Source organism: Spea bombifrons, chromosome 4, assembly GCF_027358695.1.
Source record: "Spea bombifrons isolate aSpeBom1 chromosome 4, aSpeBom1.2.pri, whole genome shotgun sequence".
Taxonomy (NCBI): Eukaryota; Metazoa; Chordata; class Amphibia; order Anura; family Pelobatidae; genus Spea; species Spea bombifrons.
In genome coordinates, this window is record NC_071090.1 from 5,183,015 (window position 1) to 5,201,925 (window position 18,911).

Sequence of the window (18,911 nt, forward strand, 5' to 3'; positions counted from 1 at the left end):
GGCCTTGAGGGCCAGTGTGGGGTCCTTTTTCTTTACCCAGGCCTCATTCCCCTGTACTTGTTATAGTGGCCCTGACTGCACGGGTGACAAAAATGTAGTCGTCTAGGTATTGGTAACGTACAACTCCCAGTAACCACAGCCAACGTTATGCTAAAACATTTTATGGACAGTGGCTGGCTTACAGTCATGGGTGTTGTACATCCGCTGGATAACTACCTACAGGCTACCCCTTATCTATACTGGGAAAAAAACATAAGTGAACAGCTTTGATATGCTTTATTTATCATTACAATATAATGTTGTTATGGGAATACTTTGTATCATTCATTACTAGCGTGAGATGTCGCTTTAGTGCGGTAATGAAGCTAATGGATTACGTGCCCTCATCAAACATGGCGCCCGCTACACACGCTCACGTGACCCGGAAGACCGCCGTTCCTCTCAGTGTGTGCGCAGTAGTGCTGACGAGCCCGGAAGTGGCGTTTCTACAGGCTATGACCCCTGACCTGCTGTGTAGCTCCTCTTTTTACCTAAGGAAAGGGGGGTGAACCCCGAAAACCGGGCCCGGTAGGTGTCATGCGTGAGATAATGTGACATGCAGTCCATGTTTACAGCTACATGCGTTGTATGTCGGGTGTGCACAGCTGTCTGTACTGAATACATGTCTCTCATTGTATACAATACAGTGCTTATAGATAGTGTGCTGTGTGCATTATACCTATAGATTAATGTATATAACATGGGGATGTGCTTTCCATCAATGATATCATTCATTATTATTATTTATTGTTCTGTATAGCGCCATCATATTCCGCAGCGCTGTACAATGGGGAAACATAATGAGTAGTATATAATATATATAATATAACAATTAACAAGTTAAAATGATAAATATACATCGCACTAAAATCTAAACTACTATATATCGGTCGATGAGTAATTTTGTGTTTACCCCGGTTCTGACAGCTATAGGCTAACATTAAGCGATGAATATGCATGTGATGATAGAAACATTTCAATACATAAGGGGATGAGAAATGTTAGAACAAAAGGCCCTAATCTAAAGTTATAGGGTCAGTGCTTTAGATCTAACATGAGGAACTTCTGCTTTGGTGAGAGGGTGGTAGAAAAGTGGAGCAGTCTCCCAGCAGAAGTGGTAGAGGCTAATATGGGTCTGATCTGCTGTCCCATTCTATGTGTGATATATATTTATATATATATTTCCTTATTTTTGCAGATCTCTCTGTGGGTCTCCCGCACGCAAAGACCCCGAGGTTTTTGTTGACTCCTCCAGGAGAGATTGGAAACATGAGACGTCTCAATCGCAAGAAGACGCTGAGCCTGGTGAAGGAGCTGGATGCTTTCCCCAAGGTGCCAGAGAGCTACGTTGAGACATCAGCAAGCAGGGGGACCGGTGAGGGGGAGGACATGGTAGTCATCGGGGTAAAAGAGCCGGGCGGGTGGGTGGGAGGTAGGGTAGTGGGGTAGACGTGGATGGCGGAGAACGATGGAAGATTCGGTCATCCTTGGCCGGTTGACCGGAGCATCTCATACAAAACTTTAAAGAGAACTCTCTAGTTTAACATTTTAAAACAATACTATTTTTCAGACAGCTGTGTATTAGCCGTTTGTATGTGTTCTAGCAAAACCCCCGACTATCATAGTGCCTTATGGTAAATTATAGAATGGCTTGGTCTTAATCACCCTGAAGGATCCTCTGAATTATGAAAGTCTGCAGAGGAACATATTTTATTAGCATTACCATAAAGAATCCGCTCGGTGCCTGCATCCCTTTTATTGTCTCTGTGATCCGCACGTTCCTGCTGCCCGTCTCTCCGTATTTTCCCATCGACGCGTTTCTCCATTCTCTTTCATCTTCTGCTCTTTCTATAGTGTCCCTGCTTGCCTTTTCCATCATGGGGCTGCTCACGGTTATGGAATTCCTGGTCTATCGTGACACGTGGATGAGATACGAGTATGAGGTTGACAAAGACTTCTCAAGGTAATCCTATCCTCTCACTTGCAGTTACTTTACCCCCCAATCAGTTCCTGGATATTCCGCTTGTACAGAGCATCTCCGGTGTAATTTTGAGCACCTGGTATAACCTCCTCTTTATACACCGGTCAGCTATAACATTATGGCCACTGATGGGTGACGTGAATAACACGGCTAATCTTGTTACCGTGGCACCTGTCAGTGTGGGGGGAGGTATATTAGGCAGCGAGTGAACATTTTGTCCTGAAAGTTGATGCGTTAGAAGCAGGAAAAATGGGCAGCGTAAGGATCTGAGCGACTCTGACAAGGGTCAAATTGTGATGGTGAGACGACCAGGTCAGAGCATTACCAAAACCGCAGCTCTTGCGGGGTTCCCGGTCTGTAGTGGTCAAAAGTGATCCAAGGAAGGAAAAGCGGTGAACCGATGACAGGGTGATTGACGCACGTGGGGGGCGAAGGCCGGCCTGTCAATTCCAACAGACTAGCTACTGGAGCTCAAATTGCCGAAAAGGTTCCTGCTGGTTCTGATAGAAAGGAGTCAGAACACGCAGAGCATTGCAGTTTGTTGCGTATGGGGCCGGGTAGCCGCAGACCGGTCAGGGTACCCATGCTGACCCCCTATCTACTGCCCACCATGGGCACAAGAGCATTAGAACTGGACCACGGAGCAATGGAAGAAGGTGGCCGCCAAAAGCGCATCTGTGGGATGTGCTGGACAAACAAGTCCGTTCCATGGAGGCCGCACCTCGTGATTTACAGGACTTAAAAGATCTGCTGCTAACGTCTCGGTGCCGGATACCACAGCACAGCTTCACAGGTCTAGTGGAGTCCATGCCTCGACGGGCCAGGGCTGAGATTGGTCACATTTGGAAAGAAATAGAGTTCGCCAGTCATACCTAAGCTTGTCTGTGTTGAGCCAGACCACAAAAAACCCCATCACTAAACTAATAAGCTGTCTAACAGTTAGAAGGTACTGACAAACTCTTTCCATGTGTCCATCACTTTTATTTTTTAAATATCCATTCATACAAAACATTATTAACAAACCCACCAATTCCTCGACACGCCGTTATTATAACTCGCGTAGATCTTTTTAGTATTGGAATCATTTTTAATAATAATCCATGCATTTATTAGGTCTTTTTTGCTATGATCGTTTTTCTTCTCTCTTGCAGTAAATTACGACTAAACATAGATATAACGGTGGCGATGCGATGCCAGTGTAAGTACCTCATCTTCATGGCATTTGTTGCATTTCTTTTCATGGGTCTCTACGTTTTATAACCATGTTTTCTTCTCTCCAGATGTTGGCGCTGATGTGTTGGATCTAGCGGAGACAATGGTCACGTCATCCGAGGGGCTGGTGTATGAGCCGGTGAGAATCTGTTCCGTCGGAGATCTCTTCTATAGCTTAACTCCAAAGGGTAGTTGATGTAGAAGGGAGCCTCAGGTGTTGGGTCTGTTGTTATCCAGTTGTATTTTATTAATTAAAGGGGAACTCACACTTTTTATTTTTATTACTGGTATCAAAAAAAAAAATTATTGTTTTAAAAAATATTGTGCCATTTTTGCAAAAATATGTTCTTGCTCAGTCTACGATACAAGTAACCTGGCTACTTATCGCACTGCCTGTGCCAAACAGAATGGCTCAGTTTTAATCACCCAGGTGGACACTGTGACTAATGAAAGTCTATGGAGGAACAGACCTATGAGAATTGCCCTAAATAATGAGCTCGTTGGAAAGTAATATACCAAAATATCAGATGGGGCTTCCCCTTTAATAGGCTCCTGGCTTGGATGCGGAGCAGAGAGGACACGATAGCAATGTTGGGGGTCCGCATTGCTGTTTTCACCTTTATCAACAGTAGAAGAGGCATATGCGAGAAGTGTAGGCTTGAACTTTCGTACATGAGTAAAATGAGCATGGCATCTATTTGGGGGCAGGTTTTATGCAGACCGGTGGCATAATTTGTGAATATGCTCAATACTGATAGATGGTCCTTTCTCTGCAGGTGGTATTCGATCTCTCCCCTCAGCAGAGGCAGTGGCAGAGGTAAGACTGGAGGGTATGTGAGCGATCAGGGCTTTGGCTCTGGGGACAATTCTATGAGGGTCTTCTCTTGTTCTCAGGATGCTGCAGAAGATCCAGAACCGGCTACAAGAGGAGATATCACTTCAGGATCTCCTGTTTAAAAGTGCGATGAAGAGTTCGGTCACCGCCCTGCCACCCAGGTGAGGAATCGGCCCCTAAAACCGGCCTCTGCGTATGAATGTGGTTGTTCAGGTGGCATACGACCAGATCTTTGCTTTAGTCACCTGACCCAACAAGCTGTATCGGACCAAAGATTTTTAAAGGGGTTACATGTGTCTTGACGTTCACTATTCTCCCCCTCACTTAGGGAAGACTCCCCCGCCGAGCCGCCCAGTGCTTGCAGGATACACGGACATCTTGACATCAACAAAGTGGCTGGGAATTTTCACATCACTGTGGGCAAGTATGTCCTCTCAGGGGTCAACTTTACCAATGGGGATCGCATCTATAGCTGGGCAGGGATTAAGTATAGTGTGTTAGAAGAATGACCTATAAAATGTGTTTTGGCCTAATATTGTCTTTCCCTTCTTACAGAGCCATTCCGCACCCTCGGGGCCACGCACATTTAGCAGCTCTTGTGAGCCACGACAGTAAGTAAGACTCTCCCTTCTTTAACTCATCACTCGCAAGGCGATCAAATGTCTACCAAGACATTCTCCATCTGATCAGAAACCAGCTTCCGTCTCTCGCATTCACGCCGGATACTTCTTTTATCTTTCTATGTACATTCATTCCTTTTTATGCGTTACTGCCTTTCGTGCAGCATATAACGCATCCTTCACGGCACGATGCAGTGTCTGTGCGGGGAACGCTGGCCCTGCTCTCCACCAGATGGGGCAATTGACCAACACGCGGTGGGAACTGCACGATCGCTCACTAAAAAATATATACAGAGCCCGCCGTGATTTCCAAAGCACATACCGGCGTGTTCTTGGCCCTCCTATATTATACTATCTGGATAGACAGCTCTCGGTTTATGGGATCTCATTATCATCCATGGAAGCGTTCCGTTTTCATACAGTCCAGGGCAAACACATTAGATGGATAGTATCAGACTCCAGTCTAAATGTATGGTGTGCAGTAATAATTTAGCACCTTTTTATAGACAGCTCCTCCTAAATCCAGCGCTAGAAGTCTACGAATCTTTGCAGTATTTGGTAATTTTAATCCACAGCAACAAGTTATAGCCTTAAATGCAATGTAATCTTTTTATACAGACGAAAACGCGTGTGTTTTTTGAGCTACATTATCCCTAAATAGATGTGCTATTCACGTGTTACTTATCTGCAGGTTATAATTTCTCCCATCGGATTGATCATTTGTCTTTTGGGGAGCTCTTGCCCGGGATTATTAACCCCTTGGATGGGACTGAAAAAATTGCTGTGGACAGTGAGTATATAGCAACCATCTCTGCTGGGAATCAGAGGCTACTTTTGTTCCTTAATGTATCTTGCGGGGCCCATGTGTTATCTACTCACATCTTCTCTTCTCTACCGCTGCTTCTGGCTTTCTGTATGTAGGTTACGGCTGTTTGCCATTTTTCTGCCCCTTGTTCGGTGACTTTTACCGGCAGCATTTGCTTAACCTGCCATTTGTCTTGCAGGTAACCACATGTATCAGTATTTCATCACTATTGTCCCTACAAAGCTAAACACACGGAAGGTTCACTGCGACACGCATCAGTTTTCGGTGTCAGAACGGGTGAGTTGGATACGTTCCAAACAGTAATTATAAATATATATTTATCTATATATTTGGCCAATGTTAAATTTAATAATTTCAATAATGTTTCATTTAAATGACGTTCGGGACATGTTGTCGTAATGTTTTTACCTCCATTCAGGAACGTGTCATAAATCACGCCACCGGCAGCCACGGCGTGTCCGGGATCTTCATGAAATACGACATAAGCTCCCTGATGGTGACGGTCACAGAGGATCACATGCCTTTTTGGAAGTTTCTGGTCAGACTCTGCGGTATAATCGGGGGAATCTTCACTACCACAGGTGAGCGCGAGTTTCCCTTTTCTGACGCTGGCGTGCTTGTCGCGTGTGGCATCAGCTCACGTGTCTTCTACCCGCAGGAATGATTCACGGATTGGCGGAATTTTTCGTGGACATTTTCTGTTGCCGTTTCAGGCTCGGAGTTTACAGACGTCATGAAGTGAGTGACGCATGGAACCTAACCTTCTATTCCATTCATGTCCTTTACTTAACGTTTTACGATTTCTTTGTTTCATCTTAGTCTTTATACAGTGATAATCCATCCAAGTACTAAAACTATCTCTCCTCTGTTGCTTATTATCAACCCTAAGTAACTATTTTTTCTTTTATTTATTTTCCAGGATGGGCCCACGGCTAGAATTTCATCCAACAACTTTGTGTCGGAGCCCCCCCAGCCCGATCCACTCTGAATGACTTTTATTATAATAAACGTTCCCAAATATTTTACAAGTTCGGCCTTGTGAGTGCAGATCATGTGTGCCGTCTTCTCCCACAAACCTTAACCTTGTGTAGTTTTTCTCCTCCGCCCGGCAGACACGCTAACATTCGCAAAGGTTTCCTGCTCTCTTACACAGTCCACCACTTATATTATCTTTCATTTTTCTTTTGCTGTCGCCGACCACATGGAGCCGAAATCCGGCTCCATCTGTGCAAGCCACGGTGCTGTGTAGCGTACTATATGCACACACACGGCGCGGTGTTTATACGTTTAACTATATATAGCTTTTCCAAATGTTCATCTGTCAGTCATGCCCTATTTCCCCCTGACTCATACAAACATACAAAAGATGGCCATTTTTCAGGAAACAGATAAAAAAACCGTGGCATCTTAAACCCTCAAGTGGTTTGGCTGCAGCCCTTTATGCCTTCACTGTTTAGATTTCAAGCTCTTCTGCACTAAGAGAACTCAATGTAATATTCCCAAGTCCAGTTCTGCACGCAAAAGATGAACGCCCTCCCTCTGCGAAGGAACAGTATGCATAAAATACCCCCTTAATTTAATGAAGCGCAGGCCAGACCTTTTGGATACACAGGTGGTCTCTACCGTCCTTCCAGATCCAATGATGGTGTAGAGGGAGACCTCCAGCCGGTGATGTCTCTGCCGATTGCTACTGTAGGACTCACCTAGGACAGCATCGCCTGCCCAGGTCCTACCCTCACTGTGCCTTGGAAGGATATATGGTGGAACAGGTACTTAGGAGATCTTTGATCTTGCCAAGTGACCCATTGAGTACCAATGGAAGGTGTGATCGTCTTATAGGGTAACCTGCTTTGGTAGGGAAGCCGAATGGCCACCACCCCCACTACCTGCATCCGAGTGAGCGGCTGGGCCAGAAAACTTGGATGCCCTCGGCTTCATGCTACTCCCCTCCTGAGCCAGGGCAACTCAGACGTTGGGCTTTAGCCTAAAAGCCTGATATGTTAATATTTCTTTTAAAAGCTTAGACTGCTTAAACTAGCCCAGGTGTGACACAAGTCACGCCAACGTTATTTCGGACTCACCTTCATAATAGAAACCAGCTCCCGAAGCAGAGGGACCTTTTCACCTGCTCGGCTCTGTGGCTCTCCTTCAGGTACCGAGGCCAAATGTAAAACAATTCGGGTGATTAGTTAAACATGTCTATTCACTATTGCGCTCTGTCGTTTCCCATCAAGCACCAGTCCTCCCGTTCCTGCTTGGCTACCCGCTACTTACCTTTAACTTTCGTAGAAGTTGCCGTATAACTATTGTGAGTCTTAGGAGTGCGACCCGTGGCATCTTTCGATTCCAGGATGAGCGTTTCAATGGATTTTTAAGTTCAGGTAATGAGCAAAGCCGTCCACTAGGGGGCAGAGTCTGCCTCCTGAAACATATGATTACCTGTTGCCCGCTGTATACCCCAGCACACGGGGTATCAACTGTATAGGATTGTTGGCGACACTGTTAAGTATATGATCAAAAAGATCTTTACATATCCGACATTCCCTTTCCCAAAATATGTACTTTTCAGGGTAGTAATAATACACAGTATGGTGAGTGCCTCTAAATTCTATATTCTGTGACATTAGGAAGAAATGGTATTTTCTGAAGGGGTAAGTTGAACGGAGTGTTTAACGTTCTATAGGGTTTCCCTGATTTTATTTAATCCTGTTGCTTATTTTTGATAAAAATTTGCTTCTTCAGTTGAAATTAGATCTCTCTAGAATGAGATCGGTCACAAAGTTAATCTGAAAGAATGATTTCGGTGCCGGGCTGTGTTTAGCCAAACTGGATATATAAACATAATTGAAGGTCCATAAAGGTTCCTCACAGGGGGGATTCTGAACCAAACGGACCAAGTGGGTACCGAGAGACCCCATTACGTGATTAACAGAGAAGGACGCTCTCGGCAGTAAGGGCTGTGAAGTTGTGGAATGCGCTGCATAGGGAAGTGGAGACCGGAGATACTCTGTAGGCTATGCACATTATCAGGGTTTTTAGGTTTGTAGAACCCCGTGACACCCTCATACCCACCAAAAGTCCGAAAGTGGGACTGTCCCATCTAAACAGAGACACTTGGGAGGTATGTGTACATTTCTCTGCACATTTCTAGTTTATTGATGCGAAACGTAAGCTGTATACCAAATCTACATTTTTTTTTCTTAAAATGTTGTATCCCAATTTTTTTATTTTTTTTTTTTAAACGCTCCGATCCGGAGTTAAACTCGGAAAGCAAAGTCCCTACCCTGCGGCGCTTCCAGGGTTAATAATTCTGGAACGTTCTAGATTCAACATCAGGAACGGCCTACGGTGTATTGCACCGCGCGAGGGTTAATCGGTGGGAAAACCGTTTGGCGCTGGGCAGATGTTTCTCGGCTGGTTCGTAATTAGCAAACGAATGTTTGTCGATCGTTACACATGCACTTTGCGGTGGTTGCGCACGCTTTAGTGTATGGAACTCCTGTGTAGGATACACACACTCGGGGGTTTAGTGGCGCTTGCTGCGGTCATTCAGTGTTTGGGTTTCTCAGTCTCTGGTAAGAGCTGCAGATACTTGTGGATTTTTGCCTCTTTCCCTCGTAACCACTTGTGGTGCGTGGTCAGGAGCTGCCTTCACCTCAGAGCCGGCAGCCCACAGCCCCAGGAGGCTAAAGCGGCGACAGGAGCCCCGTACTGCCAGGGAACCTGTGTATTTACACACATACCTTTTCTTTACGATGAGTCTTATCTGATACGGTCGGGTATAGTTCTAGCCCTGCCCTTAGCATTTAATATAACTCCTCCGCTTGCTTCACGTGTTAGCTCCACGGTTATTTCAATTGATACATCCGCAGGGTTCTGTTGCTTTATCTACTCCTTCTACTACCATAATTCCATTTGCCCCCTAGAACTGTTCTTGGTGCTCCACGCCAACCTCTCTATAGCGCCTTTTTGTCTATGGGAAGTTATTCACTAAATCGTGAGGTGAAATCTTTATTAATCTCTCAGCTTTTGCTATGTTCAGGGCCGGTTTGACCTTCTCTGGGGTTAGCGTGTCTTCATGCAGTGGTATGTAATGTTTTATCTCACAGGTTAGTTAATATGTTCCTATAACCCTTCCTTCGCTAGACATAAGTCTCGATAACCGTAGCTTCCAAATACCTCAACCTAGGTGGGCCAGTCCCTCTTTGGGATCCAGATTTCTCTGCCCCCTTTCCTCCTCTGATGCCCCTCAGGAGCTCAGAATCATCGCTGGATAGGAGTAAATAACGGTGTTCTACACGCTTAAAACCCCCAATACAACACAAAAGCAGGACCATGACAGTGGTTGGTGGGACAGTGCGACAATCCCCGAAAATCAGGACTTTCTCATGAAAAATTGGACGGTTGAGAGATACAGATCTTAGCGCAGGTTTCTTCCGTTAGCTCCACTTAAAAATAACCCTCCTGCTACTCCATCTCGATAGATTTAACATCCTTACCCCTTTTGAGTGTCCCTTTAATGGGACACCCAAAGGCCCGGGACATACGCAAGCATGCCTACGTTATACGGTGTTTTTTTGGGGTGTTGTCTGCCCTGAGAACACCCCATATCTCTCTCTCTCTGCTCGTGTCGTATGCGATTCAGACATCCATAGCTGCAGGCAGTCCCGATAGGATGTTTGCTGGAGCGTAAATCAGTAAACCTGGGACTCTTGCCAGCTAGGCTTCAGCTCGGTATAGCTTCTCCATATAACCCCTTCATACCCAGGTGACCTCTCCCTATAGATCTTCCTATTGTTCCGTAACCTCTCCTTGTAATCCTTACTGCTCCCCGCTGTAAGTCCACTGCTCCCTGCACCATCGCTGGTCCTCGGCCAGGAGATTCATGTCGGCATCGAGACTCTGTCTCATGTTTGGCTCTGGACACACTGGGCTCTTTGTCCCAGCTGATGATGGTGGAGACACTTACTCCGCGCCGCGAGATAGGCAGTAAGTGGAAGTAACTGTAATTCATAATAAACCTGTTCTGCAGAATATCAACCCAACCACAACCTTTCTCTTCTGATTTTCCTGGCCGGAGGTAACAGAACGCTGTGTTTTATGTAAACTTCTGACCTTTTTTCCCCCTAACTCTTTGTGCTGCTCGAGTGTAACTTGTGGTTTTTTTTTTTCCATGAACCAATATCGGATTTTGGAATAAAGGGTTACTCAGTGCTTTCAGATGGGGTAATTGGTTTAATGGGTCGTATTGACTAAGCTGCAAATTAGGTAGGCTTAGGTAGGAGCTGCTTGGCTCACATTAGGTAGAACCCATTCAATTACTGAGAGCCTGGATGATTTCAGCTCTTAGTGACTTCACTTTGGACTCGTGTTTTTAGCTTTGTTTGGTAAGACCCTGGCAGTCTTGGCCGTGGTGACTTCTCCTGCTGATTCCTGGTGGAGTCCGGGACTCTTTGTACGCTTCATGTGGAACGTAGACTTATTGTAGAGTTCCCTTGGAGGGTCCAGGGATCATAAATCCAAATTAATTATGATTTGTTAGTATAAGTCAATTTTCATTTTTACCGGGAGGCGATGGCGAGCCAAACAGCTCCTTATATGCTAGTGCCACCCGTCAGGCACATACTGGAGACGTCTCTGGATTTGCCCCTGAGGTTCCAGGTAAGGCAACTCAAGGGTGTTCCACTGAAGTCATGTCTTAAGTGCTACTGAAGAGGAGTGTCCTGTATTTCTTGTCCGTATTCCTGATGAAGACCACATGGTCCAAACGTTGGCTAGGTGATTGATAAATGCGTTCCTAATTTTCATGTTGTGTGTGGTATCTCTGGAGGGGCACTCTATGTCTAGGTACCTCGTACATCTTGTGGACAATTGGGATGGATGAGCTGCCACAAACTGTGCCTGCCACCTCTAGCACCATAGCCAAGGGCTTGAGGAAGTCCCCCAGCTGCCCCTTCTGTAGCCACCCTTGCTTCTTGTCTTAAAGACATACATAGCCTTTTAATCCAGTCAATGGTGGCTGTGCTGATTTGGCACAGCCTCCCATAGTGTAATTGGCCTTGAAATTGGCCCATCGAATAGTTGATGGCCGAGGCCAGTAGACGTCGCTGGTTGAGGTCAGTGGTTCCCAACGTAGTCCTCAAGGCACACAAACGGGGCAGGATTCAGCCATTACCACATTCTATTCCACTGGAGAGATGAATAAAACCTGGACCGTTGGTGTGCCTTCAAGAGGGGGGTTGGGAACCACCAGCTAAGCTGGCAGGGGACACTGCGGTGAGGTAATTTTCCATGTTAGCAAGCAAGTTCATCCAGGAGAAGCACACAGCGGCTCTAACGCTCAGCCAGCCTGCCTGATATTGTTGAGAGTGGACTTCCCGTTACGTTACAGACGCTTAGTGCACTCACTCGGTGATCTGAGTGTTAACCTCTTGTGATACATTTGTATCGGTCTGCGTTTCTCTCCCGTTATTAATCACCTTTTGTAGACAGATTAGGTAAAGCATGTTTGTAATCCCCAAGGATTTAACCCCAGGTCCCCAGTCTGGCATTGTCTCCCTGTAAAGGTCGCGGCGATAACTCTTCTATCGCTCTTCCATAAACACACGGTAAAAAACAGCTCATGGGCTCAAAATTAACCCTGAATTAGCCGCCTTTAAGGAGCTGGAAATCCTTGGGAATTGTTGCACAAAAGTGGCCAAGATAGGGAAGAAAAATTGAATTTTGGAATAAAAAAAATTACATCACTGGATAACTATATATAAAAAAAGTTCTCGTTCTTTGAATTCTAGGCACGATGTGATGTTTACTCATTAAACGCGGACTTTTTACGACACAAATTATTAGGATCTAAAAGCTTGGAGTGCAACTTAAGTTCGTTCTGCTCGCAATCGGTTAAAAACCCAAGTTTACCATTTTCTGAGCGGTTTAGTGAATTGCTGGAAGGTTTCTCTTAGGAGTGATGTTGAACTCGTGAGGGACCCGTTGAAGAGCCCAAGTTGGGTTCAAGAGAAGGTAGGTGAACTAAGTGAGTTGGTGATTCAGATTAAAGCCCAGCGTTAAATGCGCCCCCGCTAGGGACCTAGCAGTGTTTTAGGGGACACGTTGTGGTCACGTCGTCTCGATAACATTTTTTGTTCTAGTAAAATGACTTCACTTTACGGGTAGGAAGTCCTTCTCTTTATAGTTTTGACGTTCAAGGCAGTCTAACCGTGTTCCACACACCTGAGGTTTAGTGTGGGATATGGGGCACAAAGCCAAAACTGTGAGGAAGGGCTGGCACCGACGCACCTGTGATTGGGAGCACAATCCTCCTTTGTAGTCAGGGCTTATCTCTCTGGGAGGCAGCTTCTTGCTGGGGGTTCCTGAACTTGGCTGAGGTTCACAGCTGGTTCCAAAGCTGGGTCAGAGAGGTCAAAGCTTCTGTCCCTGAGACCTTGGCATGGAAGGCGATACTGCTGTACGCAGGTCACGCCGTGCCTCTAATGAGGGCAGCTTATTAATAAAGCACCCCCCGGTGGGTTTTAACGTTGCCCATGGGGTGGACCTTTTCCCTCAGAATTTTCACCAAAAAAATTGAAGTGTGACTATTCAAAGAAAATGATTAATTGTATCAAGATATGTGATGTTTCAGCAACGTGAGAAGACTCAACAAGAAAAGGGGATGCTGAGGCTTCCACAGAGTCCTCCCTGGAGCTCTCTCTGATCCTTTATATAGCAACCTTCTCCTAATACACAGACATCAAGGCACCTCTCACCCCCTCCTAATACACAGACACCAGAACCCCTACCGCTCACCTCTCCTAATACACAGACATCAGGACACCCACCCCCTCACCCCTCCTAATACACAGACATCAGGACCCCTACCCCGCTCCCCTCCTAATACACAGACATCAGGACCCCTACCCCTCTCCCCTCCTAATACACAGACATCAGGGCACCTACCTCTCACCCCTCCTAATACACAGACATCAGAACACCCACCTCTCACCCCTCCTAATACACAGACATCAGGACACCTACCCCTCACCCTCCTAATACACAGACATCAGGACACCTACCCCTCACTCCCTCCTAATACACAGACATCAGGACCCCTACCCCTCACCCTCCTAATACACAGACATCAGGACACCTACCCCTCACCCTCCTAATACACAGACATCAGGACACCTACCTCTCACCCCCCTAATACACAGACATCAGGACCCCTACCTCACCCCCTCCTAATACACAGACATCATACTTTTAGGTTTTGCTAAAGGACACATGGGCTGAAGCTGCTTTTTAATGATTGGAAAGACATTTTATAACTGGGCTTTAGCTATTTGCTCGAAATGTTTAAAAGCTGAAATATTTGCCATTTGTTTGTTCCTTCGAGCGCTGGAAGCCCTCTCTCACATTAATAGTGAAACATTTCATTCCATGTCTGGAAGTCACATGACCCAGGCGGCAGGTCGGCAGCGGGGGGGGGGGGATGGGGGGGCGGACAAGGTGATCAGGCAGGTGAACGGATCGGGGGGATAAAGAACTGTGTTTTAGGTGGGGGGCCCCCCCACACACATACACAACTCCCGCTGCCCTCAAATTAACGTTTTATCAATGGCTGCTTTTCAGAACATGCGGAGGGGAGAAAAAAAATGACCAGGAATTGGATGAAAAGAATCATTTCACACGTATGGAGAATTTATGTATCAGGACTTTGAGCTCACACGGTGGCTTCTGAGAGGTCTGAGTCCTGGACTCCCAGAGGAGTAAGAGGAGAGGTGATCAGCAGAGCTGGATTTACAGGTGATGTTTTGCCAACTTTCACTCGCTCGTCTTCTTGGGAGGGCGTCAGACCCGAAAGGAGTGGCCCAAAGCGCTGGATTTATGAGCAGGAATGAGCAGAAATGGCCGAACGTTGCCCAGGTTTAAGGAAGGGGTGCCAAGGAGCAATAAGTGAATCCTTTCTACAAGAGAGAAAGGAGGTGGAGGGCTTGTTCTGTGTATCCCAGCAGGAGACGGGCTGACATTCCTGGGGGAGACGGGTCAAGGAGTTTGTGTGTCGATGCAAAACTCCAAAAACCTCCGAGAAAGCTCTCAAAACACTCGTCTACAAGCAGAAAGCGGCTCCTGGACGTTCCAACAAACCAACAGGAGACCATTAGCAAAACCAGCGGTGACTGGCAGAGCGTCCCTGAGAGTTACTCTGCGGAGAGACCACCGTAAACCCGAGAGACAACAGAACTTTAATGAGGAAGCCTTCGTTAGAGTTCCAGAGGGCCTGCAGAGAAATGGCCCTTGGGGCCGCTCCAGGAACTGTGGCACTTCACCCCCTTTCCTAACTCAGGCTCAGCTGAGGTGTCCATGGGTAGGTCTTCTAGATAGATCATTCCACCCAGGCTGTAGGAGACCTGATGGTGTAGCGGCAAATCCATAATGACCAGGTGGGACCAACTGATGCCCAAAGACCCCAGAGGAAGAGGTGGCAAGGGGGTATCTCTGGTCTTTTCCATGAATCTCCCTCTGTCGCTGTGAAGAAGAAAGGTGATGAGTCCTTTAGGGCCACAGGAAAAGCAGGTCCCCAATCTTTTTCATTCTGGGCTGAACTCTCCCTAAGGGGATATGCAGCCCCTTCGTTACCTCCCAGTCCGAAGTCAAGGGAGATCATCTAGGGTCACCACTAAAAAGCTGAGCCTTAGGGGACCCCGGCTCGGACCCTGACCAGGGGACACACGTGATGAGTGGGGTATCTGTACTACCAGAGACACACATGTATGAAAGAATACTGCTTATGTTCCAGCTCTTGCCCCTGTCCCTTCATAGACTTTGCTGTTGGATAGGTGGGGCACTGACAGACCCCCAGGAACGGGGCAAGTTCTGCAAGCCGCCAGGCTACTAAGAAGTGCCCTACTGTGCCCTCTGCCGGGCAAGGGATGGACAATATCATCTCTTAAGCCGTCCTGCCAGTGTGGGGGGCTGCAGGTTAATATCTTGAACTTCCAGTCCAAAGAATCCAGATGTTTCATGGCGTAACCAGGCGTACAGCGCAGAGTACTCATCGAGGAAATGACAGCATGCACACTGCGGAGCTGGAGTGACAGAGTAGGCACACAGTTTGGTACTGGCAGTACCCGCCGACGGAGCCGAGGTGTAGGGGGCCCTACTCGGAGTGACAGATTGTACCCGATACTTCGCCACGGAGTACCAGTTGCTGAGCCAGCATGCCCGGCCCTCTGTGCATCTCGTGTGTGCTTTGGCCTTCGCAACCTCAATTTTTCAATTACAGCTAAAAAAAAAAAACAAACAAAAAAAAAAACAGGTAAAATTTGCAAGCCGGACAATAAGGCACTTCTTGTGTCTTTGCATCTGAAGTGGATCTGAGCCAAACCCGACCAGGGAGAGTGATGGGGCCTGGAAAAAGAGATCTGGGAGCAGGTCACGGGCAGAGGATGTGAGATGTGAGAAGAGAGAGCGCTGCCAACACACGCTCGCACACGCATGCATACACACACTCACCGGAGCGGCCCGTCGGGACCGTCCCGGCGCTGGCTGTTCAAATTGTATCACAACCTAATAAACAAATTAATTCTTTAGAACCAAAATACAGCCAGACGTTTACACAAACGCGCCGGTGTTAACACTTACACACCCCCTGCCAGATGTGTTTCAACACACAGCGAAGAAATCCAGAAATACCCCGGCAGCGATATTCGCGTCCCCGACAGCGCCACCAAAAAAAGAATGCATAAAGAAAGGCCGTGTGAGTCCTTTAATATGCGTTTTTTAATGTTACGCTTAAAAAAAAATGAAGTCCTTAGCTTGGGGAGAAGCTGCAGCTCGCCATCTCTTCTGTGGTCTGATGCTTCTCGCCACAGATTGGCTGCTTGAAGCAGCCAATCAGCGGCAGGAACGTGCTCCCATTGAAACCAGTGGGAGAGTTTAACACACATTGGGGTCTTTTAGGTGAGCCGACACTGGTGGTAAATATATTACATGGCGGTAGGTTTGTTCGGCACGCCAAATAGTTGGGGGGTGGGGAAAGGGTCAAATACATATGGGGGGTTATGCATTTGGAAGAGAGATACCCCATATGTTTAAAGGGACCTCTCAGTGCACTATACACATATATTAAAGCAGTGATCTGCCATGCATACCGTCATATTAATTCACCTACATGCATTCAGTCATACATTCCCACACGCACGCTCATTCATTCACTCAGAGTGGATTTCAGACGGTAACTCACCAACACAAAGAAAAACACAGACAATTACTCATGTACACAGAGTCAGCCTCTGACGCACCGGTGCACACGCTTCATATATGTACTCGTAGCCAGCTTCAAAGTTTACATTTTACAGGCTTTTTTTGGGGGGTGAAAAAAAAAAATAGAAATAGAAAATGCGTTTAATAAAATCCAACTCATGCTGCGGAATGGGGTGTGTGTTGATTATCCAGTAACCTAGCGGCATGTAACTCCCATCACCCTCATCCAGATTATCTTTTGGCCGACAATTAGGACCTCTCTTTGGTCTCTGACCTCCTCTGAAGGCCTATGACCTTCAATGAAGCCCTAATCACGCTCAGCCCTATCACGCTCAAGCAGCCCTAGTCTCCTACGTCCTTATGGGTAGGACTTGAGCGGGAGGATGGATGAGCGTGGTGGGAATTGCAGCCCGGGATACCTGGCGGCCCCCGGAGGGTTGACTATCATTACTTGAGGCCCCCCGAGCTCGCCGTGAATGCACATCTCAGCTCTTCCAGCCCCAGTATATGATTATGATGGCTCAGGGCTCAGTTCTCTTAACAAGCACAGCCTTGTTGTACCCCCCTGGCAGGATTCGGCGAGCGCAGAACGCTGTCAGCGGTGCCGTGGGGTCTCCCTCTCCGCTGACGCTCGCTCCTCTCTGATGTGGCCGCTCTCCTGCGCTCTCTGGTTTCACTCTAGAGTTTCTCATTTATTTTTCCACGGTTTCTTCTCGTGAAATAGAATAGTACCTGACGCTGTTCGACGGCTCCGATCCCGAGCGCCCGAAATGTGCTGATAAAACATTCAGAAAACATACAAGAGCCCCTCTACAGTCAACCCCAAAGATACCCGCTCCTCCTGCCCCCCCCATCACCACCACCACCCCCCCGGCCAAGTGTTGACCAACTTTCTTCGACCTGACTTCTAGCTGAAGAAAATGATCATTTTTTTTTTTTTTCTGTTTTCCTGGATGGATTTTTTTTCACCCCAGGATAACTCAATGGGAGCTTTAGACATAATTACCATTTATTTATAAAGCGCTAACGTATTCCACCCACCTGGCAACGGGGATGAAACCGAATCATCTGGTTTAAAAACTATGAACGTCAACCAGCGTTTCGAGGTGTTAAAGACCACACTCTGCAATTTTCTTTATTTTCCCCCGAAATGATCTCTTTTTTTTTTTTTAACATTTTAACACTGCTCCTTAATCCCCGTCCCTTTAACCCTGCTTAACCACAGGTGAACCTTTGGAAACGAATAGGCACAACAAACAGTGGTGGAGATGATGGAAACATTTAAATGGACCAAAAGGGGTTAAACAAAGGGGCATATAACTTAATGGGGGTATTTATAGTTATGGTTAAGGGGAGACTGGTGGCAGCCTGTGGCAGAGGCAGCATTATCTTATTAATGCGTTTCCAAGAGTCTAGGATTCTGGTGTTGGGAGAGAAGTCATTTAGAGACTGGATCGTAGCTCGTAAAAAAATAAAAATGTCTTATAATGCCCCAAAAATGATTTACAAAAAAAATCTAATTTTAACAAATTTTCCCGTAAATGAATCGTCCCATACGAGAGGTAATGCCATTAAATGGTTAATTAAATAAAAAACCATTAGAACCCCAGCAATAAAGCTATTCGTGTCGAGGTATCGAGAAAGAAAGGAGCATTTTTTGGGTATTTCCGGGGGAACGGACTTTTTATTGGATCTCGTTAAAAAAAAAAAAAGATCACGGATTGGCAGGTAAAGTGGGTTTTTTTAACAGTGTGAAGAATCCTCATAAAGTGTTTTTTTTTAGAGGTTTTTTTATGAAGTTTCCTGCAACAAAATCTGTTCTCTACGGTAAGAAGTCTGGTGTGACTGGCCAGTCTGGTCTGCAAAGACTCAAACCTTAATCAGTCGTTGGTCTCGTCTTAGACTCAGAAGCCGTATGTCTATCCCATGCGTGTTTATATTCCCTCTACCACCTCTGCTGGACGGCTGTTCCACTTATCTACCGCCGTCTGAGTAAAGCAAATGATGGTGAAAAAAGTCATGATAATAATAAAATGTTTTTTATCTGCTGTCTGATTCTTTGTTTCTATGCCCACAGCATGGTTTTAGGTGAAATAAATGGCAGGGTGTCTTTTGAATTGTGGGGGGGGGGTAATATGGCATCCA

At 46.4% G+C, this 18,911-nt stretch overlaps 1 protein-coding gene across 1 annotated transcript; it reads left to right on the forward strand.

The window, feature by feature from the left end:
* Window positions 1–470: 470 nt before the first annotated feature.
* On the forward strand, window positions 471–6,541 carry ERGIC2 (ERGIC and golgi 2). Its single transcript, XM_053462656.1, has 14 exons — window positions 471–567; window positions 1,238–1,414; window positions 1,894–2,002; window positions 3,172–3,218; window positions 3,301–3,371; window positions 4,009–4,049; window positions 4,127–4,228; window positions 4,396–4,491; window positions 4,623–4,678; window positions 5,379–5,477; window positions 5,692–5,789; window positions 5,932–6,094; window positions 6,172–6,251; window positions 6,433–6,541. Exons 2-14 carry the CDS (start codon window positions 1,309–1,311, stop codon window positions 6,499–6,501), a joined length of 1,137 nt encoding a protein of 378 aa, XP_053318631.1. The 5' UTR covers window positions 471–567; window positions 1,238–1,308; the 3' UTR covers window positions 6,502–6,541.
* Window positions 6,542–18,911: the final 12,370 nt, after the last annotated feature.

Excerpts from the sequence above, each read along its gene's own strand:
- ERGIC2 (XM_053462656.1), top strand. The coding sequence starts at position 1,309 with ATGAGACGTCTCAATCGCAAGAAGACGCTGAGCCTGGTGAAGGAGCTG. Across the intron at positions 1,415-1,893 it reads ATCAGCAAGCAGGGGGACCG|TGTCCCTGCTTGCCTTTTCC; the intron begins GTGAGGGGGAGG and ends CTCTTTCTATAG. Across the intron at positions 4,229-4,395 it reads GTCACCGCCCTGCCACCCAG|GGAAGACTCCCCCGCCGAGC; the intron begins GTGAGGAATCGG and ends CCCCTCACTTAG.